Genomic DNA, 12,665 nt, shown 5'->3' on the forward strand with positions numbered 1-12,665 from the left:
TATGCTTAATAAGTGTATTTACTTTCGCTCAACTTAAAAATTCGTACTTATCAATTAGACATATAATGTAAGATTATATTGTATCAATATAGTATCAACATATTTTCAACGATTGCAATTTGCCCTCTAGTAATAATTAAACTGTCCGATTACACGGAAATTAGTTAAATATTGACAAGATGACATGTATTCATAATAACGTTTATATTAAAACTGAAGCAGATGATTGGCTTAGGAAATCGAGTCGGGAATTTACTATGCCATAAGCTAACTGTAAATTTATTAGGTCGCAAATACAAAAAAAAAATGTTTTTCTTCATGCGTAATAATGTATGTTATGTTCAAAATGTCTAAGAATTCTATAGTAAAATCACTTCAAACATAAAAGCATTGTAAGTAACGTAAAATTTCTATCTTTTATATTTATTTACTCTAGCCTGTTAAAAGTTTCAGCGGGCTAAATTATCTCAAGTGGAAAATAGGAGGGTGTCTGTTGTCCGACAGTAGTATAACTTACATTATACAAAAGGTAGAATTTAATGTAATGAAGGGCAAAAACAATAACAACAACAACTGTGAACAACAACAATAATAATATTTCAGTTCTCTGAGGGTAGGCAAATGATATTGGATGAATATCAAATATAACTAGGAGGAGCATAATCTGGTAATGCTTTGGACATAGCTCGGTAGCAACATATATTCCCAGATATAGCCCGGTTACAACATAGCCCGGTAACAACATATATCCCTACACATAGCCCGGTAACAACATATATCCCTACACATAGCCCGGTAATAACATATATTTCCATATATAGCCCGGTTACAACATAATTATATTCCCACACATAGCCCGGTAACAACATATATTCCCAGACATAGACCGGTAACAACAAATATTCCCACACATAGCCCGGTAGCAACATATATTCCCAGAAATAGACCGATAACAACAAACATTCCCACACAAAGCCCGGTAGCAACATATATTGCCAGAAATAGCCCGATAACAACATATATTCCAACACATAGCCCGGTAACAACATATATTCCCAGATATAGCCCGATAACAACATATATTCCCACACATAGCCCGGTAACAACATATATCCCCAGACATAGCCCGGAAGCAACATATATTCCCAGACATAGCCCGATAACAACATATATTCCCACATACAGCCCGGTAATAATATATACTCCCAGACATAGCCCGATAACAACATATATTCCTAAAAAAAAAAAACAACCATGTGATAAAATATTTTATTCTGCTTTGTGAGTACATTCCAGCATGAAAGTCGATTCTCTATGTTATGTCGCACATCTATGGTGAAATTAAAATCCACAGATCCGCAGCCAGCATTTGCCACATATCAAAACGGTTCGTCAAATGGATATTCTGGATGCCCAATAGCTCTGAAAAGTATATTTGTATTTGTAAAACGTATATGAAGTGCTATCAGGATATCCATATAAGATGTTTTCTATCCAGTGTAAATGTGGGAGTATAGCTTTTTTATCATTAACATTTACATTGCTTTTGAGTACAAAAAGAAAAGATTCGAAATAGCACTAGTCAGTAGATGGGATATATCATACGTTATCATTATACGAGTTTTTTTTTACATACGATATATAAATCTTGATTATAACTGATATTTTCCCGTGAGATATACCCCGACTGTGGGTATTTATCCTGATTACGATTAATATTACCCGGGGCGATATTCCCATACTGTGAGTATATTCGTATTATTATTAAAAATATCTAGGGCGATTTACCCCATTATTTCTTGATTATGATTAATATTACCTAAGGCGATATACTCTATATTGCGTATATATTCCGGTTATGATTAATGTTGCCCAAGGCGATATACCACTACTGTGGGTATATATATACAGACTATGATCAACACATCATTTGATAGCAAGTTGCACACAAAACTTTAACCAAATTTTCTAAATCGAAAAAGGGCCACACTGAATGAAATAAGACACACAATTATGATGATAATATCTTCAAAGTTTGTACAATTTAACTTCTCGGTGATAAAGGGAATGTCCTTCCAAAATCAGCTGTATTCTTTCCCATTATTCTTCGTGAAAAATCTTCGATACATCGACTTCTAAGTGTGCTCTGTAGATGATGCAATGTACTTCTATTCGAATCAACAAGAAAAAACAAAAGAAGTAGAAAAGAGACTTACATAGGTTCTTTATAAACCCTGAGATTCCTGTCTAAGTCTTTTATTTTCTTCATATCTTCTTCAGACAGTTCGAAATCAAAAACCTGAAATAGTTTGAATTTTCTCGTTTTTCTACAAAACCTGGAAAACTGCAGTTATACATGTACTAGAGTACGAGTTGTAATAATGAAATGGGCCGACTGCTTTGTTGATAAACAAAGTTTACCAAAATATTTGAATCACCGGCGGAGTAGTTGTCGATTACCTGCCAAGAACAAATTATCAATGGGAAAACAAGGTTACGTTTAAGCACGTTTTTATAATCCAAATTTTCTTTAAAATAGCTTCTAACCAGAGGAGATAAAACCAATGGGGTCATTAAACACGACATAATCTGCATCCATTTATAGTATACTTGTGGGTTACAATTTTTAATGTACAGTGATTAAGTGGTTGATTTAGGAAAAAATATACCTACATCAATATTTTCTTTAATTCTAGATGGTGTTATACTCTTCGGAACCACGGAAATTCCATTCTGAAGATGGAATCTTATTATTACCTGCAATAAGAATTTTATCAGTAAGTCAACAAATATATTGTAACCACCGTAAAACTTGCCTGGCTCAGTTTTTATACAAATATAGGTTTGTCTCTAACCACCTTCTGCATACATATCTGTCTAAAATCTTTCAAGTCACATATTTTACTGTGAGACATTTTAAATTGTTTTCTTTGTGTTTGCTTTTTGTGGAAATAATGTTAACAAGTTGTTGGCAGAAGATTCTAGGCGTCCCCAAGACCGACGCCAGTCTCAAAATACAGCGCAGCCATTAATAAATTTCAAATGTGTACTCTGAACCAACCAGTCAGATGCTTGAATTTTTAGACTAGTATAACCTTAGTCCCATTGAAATTTCATCAAATCTCACGAAAATCCTAACTTTGTACAAGTGATCAAATGTAGCTATACCTGGGCGACGGATTTCCCCTTGCGTGTTGCAATTTCTGTGAGAACAGGATCTTCAAATGGACTTGGTTCTCCCGACTCTCTCCTATAATAGAATACCTCTGTTTCACTTTTCACATTTAACAGAAAAAAATTCACGACTATCAATTATTTAAAAAGACATGTTGATTCATTATATTGATTCATAATATTGATTTATGACGCATAACCCACGTATTTGATAGACAATGTCAAGTGTTTCAAAGCATCCTTGCTTGTATCTCTGATAGTTCAGTTGTCACAGCAAAATAGAAGAAAAAAGGCTTACAGTTCGATGGATGTGAACGCGTAAATTTGATTCCTGTTTGGTTCGAACCTGGTACAACCGCATTTGTATCTTTTAGAAGTAGTAAATGTGTCAACATTTATTTAAAATTCCAATCTAGGTGTGCCCCTTACCATGGTCGTGAGGGAGCTCCTAGAGGCGCGTACGCCGTGACAACCATCCCCTTCTCCTGGCAAAACTTTGTCAAACGTTCATTTGCAAAATACGGTGATATTTCAATCTGTAAAAGCAAGGATTGGTGCAAAATATGAGATGCTAAATCTTGAACGTTCAGATAAACATTTAAAAAAACCAACTGCATTACTCCATTACTAAACAGTTCAGTTCGTTCATGAGTAAGTCGAGGCAGTGGAAACCTACCAATGCTAACATATTTGAAGACCCAAACTCAGATCGTAAGTCGGAACTTGGTGTAAAAATAAACAACCAAACAGCTGTTTCAACAAAGCTTGTGTATAGTTCCTACAGGAAACATGAAAATATTAAGTTGTTGTATCATACAAAATGAAATCGATATGCTAGTTTAGGAAACGCCAATACACACTATGCAAATGCATGACCATAGTAATTTATACGCTTGAACTCGGTTACTATTTCCGGCACAGCTAGGATAGACTGACACAAAAACAATTGCACAGATGAAATTTACATTTCGTATAAAATGTTCCAGTTTTCCTATGATTACGAACTTTAAAGGCATTCGTTACACATATAAGTATACGAGCTATTTCCCTGACCTGCATGTTTGTTGGTTTGATGGTACAACATTTAAAGATTCTGTCCGTCTGTTTGCTGTTGAAGTTAGATATACCAATATTTCTTGCCATTCCAGCATGCTGACACTTCTCCATCTCCTACAATGAATTATTCAGACACTGATCTTTACAGTAAATATGAAACAAAACTACCTGACATAATTATACTTCCTACTCCTGGGCGGAAATGAGACAGTACAGTTTACAAAATTAAACATACATAGTAAAAACTATACCAGAAAATCTGTTCAATTACTAGTTTATTGTTTCAGTCAGGCTGAACTTCTGGGCCAAATAGTGCTTTCACTACAGTTGCCGGATATGATATACATCTTGGCACGAATCGCCACTCGAATTTTACAATTGAGATCGTTGTTTCGAGCAGGTGCGGGCGTTCAAGTAGAACCTTTTAGATGACTTAAAAAAAATAAGCAAAATAGCCATACTTTCCAAATATCTTCTAGCGGATAACACGCCCACAGTACTTTCCCATTCTCGTCTGCTGGTGCGATTTTATCTCCGCTAAAATCCTGATCCTGAAATCAGAGTCTTCGGCGTACGACAAACTGTTTTGTATCAGTAAAATATCGTATTTGCTTTATAAGGGAAATTTAATGAAGTCGGTGCAAGAAATAATTATGTTGGCATCGTTGCGAAAAAACGAAGCCATTCGGCGTTTCGGCATTTTACGTATGTGTATTTTCAAAGCGTAAAATAGTATATGCTTTCAACTGTTATTTGTGAGTAACTACAAAAATGGTGAGAAACCCAGTATGGATGTTACATTGATATAAATATCGTTGAACACAAACAAGCAGGCAGGCAGATACACGTATTTGCCGGCTTATTTAGAGTTGTAGAATAGAAATTAATGAGTAGATGCAAAATATGTGTTTATCAAAAGACTGTCATTTCAATTAAGATAATCCATTCCATTAGCAAACAATTTGGCTGATGAGAGGTATATCGTACTGTTATGAAAACATTTGTATTATACTTGCAGCGCTGTAGGCCAGTGAATAAGGAACATGTCGACATAATCTGTTCGCAGTTTCTTCAGGGAGTCTTTAAGTTCCTCCATGACAAGTTTCGGGTTATGGTGTGTGTCCCATAACTGAAATAGAAACGATTCACTAAGCGACGCAGTCGAAACTGAATGTAAAGGCCATACTAGAAAAAGCCAAAACAGTTTTTACTCACGGTTGAAATACAATGACAAGATGGCCAACTGGGCCAAATTCGCTTACTCTAGGAATACCTTGACCCTTTGACCGAGTTTGGTGAACACCCGTTAAGCAGAACAACAAAAGCTACATAAAGCTTTTTTTCTGTTTTGCTATGATAACCTCAAAACACGCAAGCATTATAGTAAACTTGAGGGCGTCTCATTCATAAAGTTTATGAAAAGTTGTTTCAATTTGTTTCAGCTCTGGCAACCCCTACCTACTGTCAAACGGATACTATTAGTATTACTAATAGTATATTTAAAATAAAATTCAGAGAGATCCATGACTCCACCCAGTATCAAATTTAGCACAGATCTTTCAAGCATTACATGACATCACGAGAATGGTTTGATATATAAAATTTATAAAGATTGTTCTGTGTTTTTTGTTTTTTTTTTGTTCTAATAAACAGAACCGTCCGAACAAAGCAAACATGCTATAGAACAAATCTGGTGAAGATCCATTAATTGGTACGTGAGAACACGTTGGTTTCAGTATTTTTCTTCTTCTATTTTTAGCTCTTATGACCCCTAAAAAGAGTAAACTAAACCACTTGAAAAAAATCAGACAATCGTACAAGGATGCTACAGACCAAGTTTGGAGAAGATCCGTCATCTGGTTCTTGAGAAGAAGTTGTTTGAAGTTTTTTTCTTCTATTTGTAGCTCTGGTGGCCTTTAAAGGGGACAAATAGAACCATCTGAAAGGTATCTGAGAGAGGATCTTGACCAAGATCCATAGGGTGGTCCATAAAAAGAAGTTTAAAGGGGTTAAGCGGAACCATTTTAACAAATGTAAGAATGAGCTATACGAGAATGCTACAGACAACTTTAGAGAAGATCTATCACTTTGGTCGTGTTAGAAGTAGTCGTTGAAAGATTTTTGCGATTGTAATCTCTATCGGTTTCCAAAGGAGGCAAAACATTACAGTTGGACTAAGGACTACACAAGAATGATACAGACAAAGTTTGGTGACGATCCGTCTTCTCCTTCAGGAGAAAAAGTCGTTTAAAAGCTTCCCGGTGGCTCCTAAAAGGGGCAAACTGGGACAACTTAAATAAATCTGACAGAAGATCGAAAAAGCTGCTACAGAAGATCCATCAAGTGGTTCATGAAAAGTCATATGAAGGGTTTTCTCTTTTTTTAACTCTGGCGACCCCTAAAAGAGATCAAGCTATATCATTTAAACAAATCTGAACGAGCCCTTTGCCAGGGTGCTACTGAACAAGTTTATTGTAATTCCGAGACGACAGACGACGGACATCTGATCATCCACATACTACCAGCTAACCATGATCATAGTTCAGGTTAATTAAAAATGTATGTTAAAATTAGAAATGGTCTTTAAAGGTAGATCTACTGATGATTGCTGTTCACAGGTTAATTAAAAATGTATGTTAAAATTAGAAATGGTCTTTAAAGGTAAATCTAGCTGATGATTATTGTTCACAGATGGTCATAGGTAAAAATTTGACTGTACATACATGTGGAATTTCAATCATAAAAGGCAGTACTGATTTATGATTAAAGTGCTCATTTAGAAAAGCATCCTATCTTGTCTTCACGAGGGGGTGGGGGGGGGGGGGGGGGCACAGCTTTGCAACGGTACAGCGTTGCACTTAGATCTGGATGTCGTATGTTCAAATTTTGGCCACAGGCTCTACTGTCCCTTACGAAGGCGCGAGCACTTGTCAAAACTCTATGACACAAGACACCGAGTATAGTTAACATTGGTTGTGAGACATCCACTACAGCCGACACAGAAAAAAACTTTAAAAAATGCACAATATACAAACCTTTGTAGTGATAAATATATCTTTTCGTTCAATGACACCATCCTTTATTTTCTTTTCCAGTGCTCTTCCAATACCTTCTTGTGTCCCATAATTCCATGCGCAATCGAAATGGCGGTATCCGGCGTCAACAGCTGCACTTGTTGCTGCCTCGACCTCCTCGGGTTTGCCCTTAAATAAACAAAGAACTAAGTCGGCACTTTCAATTAAATATTAGTTATCACAAAATAACAGAATTCAAATGAGTCTAAAAAAATTGCAAGACATTTTCCCCTTCCAGACAGTTTATACATTTATGCATAGATACATTTATACATGCAAACTTCAATTCGGAAGGCGATAGGCTAAATTCGGGCAATGCACATGTTATTATTCCGGGAAAGGTGCATGTTCTTCCTGATACCGATCAATTGTGTGTGTGTGTGTTATCAAATAACAATAAGCAGTGAGTACAATGCCCAACTTTATGGTGCAGCCTCACTGGAATATCACACCGTGAGAATATAACTACCCTCTTAATGTGAGAGCCGATCGAGAAAGCTATAAGTATCATGTTCACGTCTTTGGTATGACGCGACCGGGAAGTAAACCCACTACCTCCCGCATTCGAAGCGGACTCTAACATGAGACTACCGAGCAAAGAGCATGTTCACCGTGATTCCGGGTCAGACGCATGTTCTCCGTGAGTCCAAGCAAGGTGAATGTTCTTTATTCCGATCAACGTGCATGTTCTTTGTGATTCCGGGCAAGGTGCTCCAGGCAAGATGCCTTGTCTACGATTTCAGACAAGGCGCATGTTCTCCGAGATAGTACGTTTTGTGTTAGAATGTTGCCAGTTACTTTCAGAGAACCACTTGCACCACACAAGAAAAGACGACTCGGTCGCGTGCAAATGTAGGCGAAGAAAACACTGTGCAGTGTTATTTTACTTTAAAATCACATTGCACATTCAAGTTGTACATGTACCTTTTAGCATACATGTGTAGTTGGAACGACGCTTGACTGGACCGGAAGTTGACTAGGGGAGTTACTTCAAGTTGTTCCATAACGTTGGTGGAAGCCTAGAATACGCAGTTTCTCCGTGATAAGAAACATTAAAAAATACGACTGGTGGACGGTGGAAGATACCTTTATCATGTGTTTAATATGCATAGTACAGTCGTTTTATTGCGACTGAAATATCCCGTTTGTGATCATGGTTACCATATATAGAATTAAGCTACATGTACAAGTACATTTATTTTCTTTGTGGTCTGGCTCCAGTGCGGACAACAGGTTGACCCAAATTAGACAAAGAAACAAACAACCAGCTTCTTCAACTGGCGTTAGATGACCTTACTCTAGATAGCTTAAAAGGTGTTCAAAACGATGCAATTCAACAGTAATCCAGATTTTTCCAGTCGATAAAGATGGCCGCAAGTCATTATATTACATTGTTATAAAGAATAAACACAAAGTCGCGATAATAAACTTTATACAGTACTTCATCATAAAATTCAAGTTCAGGGCCTACTCGTATACATGTACATTCATTATAATATTTATTCCATTTGACACAGAGAAACAGACCATCTCAGAAAAGTTAGGTACGTACCCGTTGTCCAAAGACTGTAAATGTCCCGAGTCCTATGGTAGGAATAGACCCAGTTCCGTTAGTCAGCGGTAAAGTCTGAAGATCCATATTGAAATGGTCCCTATCCCACAATGAGAAGAAAATCTAATTCATTTGTTTGATACCATGAATTCAGCGCAAAACTAGTACATCTTTGTCTTCCCTTTTGCATAGTTAATGTAGTTTCGCGACATATGTTTAAAGATAACTCGTTGTTTTACAGGTCAAACCCGATAAAGGGAACGGAAACACCTTTATCTGTATGGCTTGATAATCCAGGATAAGCGTGGTATTTAACCCCACCATAGACACCGTACTGCAAACAAAATTAAATAAATCGGCCTTTAAGTAGCATGGACAAAATTCGCACTCATTTGTTTTTTATGTAGGTTATATGTTGCTTTATTTCTTTTGATACGTAGAAATACAAAACTTTTGGCCGCAAACTGATGATTCATCTTTCTGCCACAAATATTGTATTGGCCGCAAAAAGGATGTCGCAATATTAAGGCATGCCCATACTTCACATGTTGTGTTACTTTTCTATTCATTATATGGCTAATATGTATATAACAGCAGTCTACTGTCGTCAAAGAAACTACAAGAAGTGCAGGAAAACAGAAAATTCTTTTTAAAGAAATAGGAAACCAAAAAAGGAAATTTTAAACACGAGATAATCGGGAGTCTAGATGTCAGCAATTTTCGACTATGTAGCATTTCTGCGAAAGCCCAACTTTGACATACAGCCCAACGCAATATCCGTCCTGAAACGGCTCTTTTTAGTCTGTATGGGTTTGGGTGTAAGGGGGCTAGACTTTGGAACTATATTTCTGCTGGGGTATGATAAACCATCGAGTCATGGGACGTTGAGCTGACCTTCATGTTTTTGCGAAGGAAGCATACAGTCCGCTTGATTGACCAATTAGCGTAAACGTTCTGAAATATCTTCGCCAAGTTATTTTGTGAGCTAACAAATTTTATTATACATCACGAAGGAAGTATTGTTAGGAACGTGGACAGCGAGTCAACTCCAAATTTTCTAATATTTTAAAGCGACACTTTCACATATTTCAGGTGAAAAAAAACTCTCAAACTAGATATAACTTCTTGACAAACAGTTTTTGCTGGTATCCAAATAAATATTCAAATTTTTTTCTGTGAGATGTATCATGGATGTTCTCCTGCACCCAATTGTATACATGATACATCTCACAGAAAAAATACTGTTAATATTATTATGGCCAGCCAAGTATCTGCATTATTCTACCAGGTATTAATTAGTGAGATTAGTTCCAAGTGTTGTACGAAATAATGCGTCTTTAAACTTGGCTAGGTGTTGCAGTCTCTTGTGCCAGATGGGAGGGCATTCCATAACCTCGCAGCTGCTGTCTGAAAGCTCCTGTCACCAAATCGCACTGTCCGACATTTGGGCACCACTAGTGTTAATGAATTATTTTGGGATCTCAGATTTATGGATGGGTATATATTTCTAACAGGTGGTGATTGATCATCGAGTTCCTTATATGCATGTGTTATAATCTACCCTGCACTGCACAGGAAACAAGCCAATGGAGTACACGCAGCACTGGTGTTAAATGGTCGTACCTGGATGTTCTGGTTACGATTCTAGCTGCCGTATTTTGGACATATTGTAGTTTGTTCATTGACTGTTTTGGAATCCCATATAGAAGAGTTACAATAATCCAAACGTGATGAAACAAGAGTCAAGTAGATTTGGTTGCGTTTGTAGTTATATATTGTCTGATGTGACTAATTTGCCGCAACTGTGCATGGAAATACCAACACACACTATTCACATGTTGCTCCAGCTTCATGTTCGAGTCCAGGAAAGCACCGATGTTCCCGACACTACCCGATTGTTTTATTTCAGAGCCGTCCACTGTCACAGATATGTTTGAAACAGATTGTGCTTTGTGTTCAGATGAAAATATGATTAATTCTGTATTATGCAGAAGGCAGTAAACAATTGCAACACTTTTGAAATAATAGGGAAATTAACAATATATTTGTCATTTACCTGTACCTTACACTATATGAGCGTTCAGTGACATATATAGTATCATACATTCTATGCAAACTTGGCAGAAATGAACATACTAAAAAATCACACCAAACGTAGACATGTAGCTTTAATATCAAAAATGTGAGCTCTGAACTGATATCGTTTGGAATTACGGACTGAAATCGGCCGTCAAGGAAGCTCTGAATCCAGTGAATGGTTTGGATGTGGATGCTGTTGTTTTTGTGTTCTGCACAAAGTTGCTAAAGTCGAACACGGTCGGGTCAACCTGTTGTTTGTTGTACATTTATTTTGACCCGGTCATTTACAAGCAAAATAAGTTGTCACACAGGATCTATTTTCTAGGTAACCATGTTGGAGAAGATGGTACAGAATGCCATGTTTGTAAACTGTTTGGTAACTGGTTCAGACACTATGCTTCAGGAATTTTCTAAGTATAAATGTAATAGTTATGTACCTATAATGGCCGAGTCTGACCTGTAGCCCGGATTCTTAGACTGGAGTTACATTTACAGTCTCCCATCGGGAAGGTGTAGACTCCTTGTAAATGTACTTCTGAAATTAGTTTGATGAACTGGTGACAGTTCCTATGAGTTGTTTTTAATATGATTGGCTTCATATTCGGCCACACAGGCATAAGAACTACGTACGGAATCAAGTAAATTATTCACAAATATCATGTTTTGTTGAAAACTGCATCACAACTTATAAAATTATAAGAAAGTCATTTGGAAGCATTGTACACAACCAGGTAACATGATACCGTGTCAAATCCTGGGACTGGGCGGTAATAAAACACGGTAAAAGTTTACAACACGGTAAAAGTTTACAGTTGTTTAACTACGTTTGGTGCTACGGTTGTATCAAATACAAACAGTGTACCAAATAAACTTATAAAGTGGTGAATTATAAATGAGGGACAATTTTGAGCTTAGGTCAAACCGAGACGTAAAATAACGATGCAAAATTGTAACCTAGACGTTGTGCTATTGATAGCTTATTTTAAAAAAAATGCATTTCATAATTGTGCTGATTTCGTTTCGAAAATATAAAATCTATTAATAAGTCAAGTCATTTATTATATACCATGTCGATAATGGAACAGGATTATTTTAAACATATTTTATTGCCAATATATACATATATGAACTGATAACTACATAGTTTGTGCATATTTTAGGCAAAAGGATTGACCCACAAGTTCTCACAACATTAGAAATGGGTCTTCCCTATAGAAATAAATGGAACAAGATGTCCCTGAAGGCCCTGTATCGCTCACCTGAACTAGTTCTTACCCCATATGACCTAGCATCTAATTTTGGCCTAGATTTCATAGAGACAAGTTTTATGTCAATCAAGTAGATCACTAACCAAGTTTTTGACCTAGTGACACAGTTTTTGATCTCTGGTACCCCACATTGGATCTTGACATAGATTTTATACAGACAAACATTCCGACAAAGATCTGAAAAATATTAACCACGTTTTCCTATAACTTGACCTAATGAACTATATGACTCTATTCCCAAGTATTCAAATATATTTTTGATTTTAAACAGACAATTATTCTGATCAAGTCTCATGAAGTTCAGGTGTAAAATATGGCCTTCTTGAGAGTTACAATATCTTTCTATGATTTGACCTAACAACCTATATAGTTTTTGACCTAGATAATCCAGTTTCAGAGTTGACCTAGATTTCAAAGAGACAAACAATTTGACAAAGTTTTATGAAAGTTGAGTAAAAATGT

At 36.4% G+C, this 12,665-nt stretch overlaps 1 protein-coding gene across 5 annotated transcripts in view; it reads right to left on the reverse strand.

The window, feature by feature from the left end:
* Window positions 1–1,255: 1,255 nt before the first annotated feature.
* LOC123537123 (aldo-keto reductase family 1 member B7-like) overlaps window positions 1,256–12,665 on the reverse strand; it is a 48,826-nt gene continuing 37,416 nt past the window's right edge. For all 5 annotated transcript variants that reach the window (XM_053528439.1, XM_053528436.1, XM_053528437.1 and 2 more), the window contains 10 exons: window positions 8,857–8,956; window positions 7,266–7,433; window positions 5,243–5,359; window positions 4,692–4,781; window positions 4,228–4,344; window positions 3,604–3,710; window positions 3,169–3,250; window positions 2,674–2,757; window positions 2,217–2,299; window positions 1,256–1,422 (listed from right to left, as the gene is read on the reverse strand). In XM_053528439.1, coding sequence (XP_053384414.1) covers window positions 1,380–1,422; window positions 2,217–2,299; window positions 2,674–2,757; window positions 3,169–3,250; window positions 3,604–3,710; window positions 4,228–4,344; window positions 4,692–4,781; window positions 5,243–5,359; window positions 7,266–7,433; window positions 8,857–8,956 — 991 coding nt within the window. In that variant the 3' untranslated portion in view covers window positions 1,256–1,379. The remainder of the gene's footprint in view (window positions 1,423–2,216; window positions 2,300–2,673; window positions 2,758–3,168; window positions 3,251–3,603; window positions 3,711–4,227; window positions 4,345–4,691; window positions 4,782–5,242; window positions 5,360–7,265; window positions 7,434–8,856; window positions 8,957–12,665) is intronic.

This window comes from Mercenaria mercenaria, chromosome 17 (assembly GCF_021730395.1).
Source record: "Mercenaria mercenaria strain notata chromosome 17, MADL_Memer_1, whole genome shotgun sequence".
Taxonomy (NCBI): Eukaryota; Metazoa; Mollusca; class Bivalvia; order Venerida; family Veneridae; genus Mercenaria; species Mercenaria mercenaria.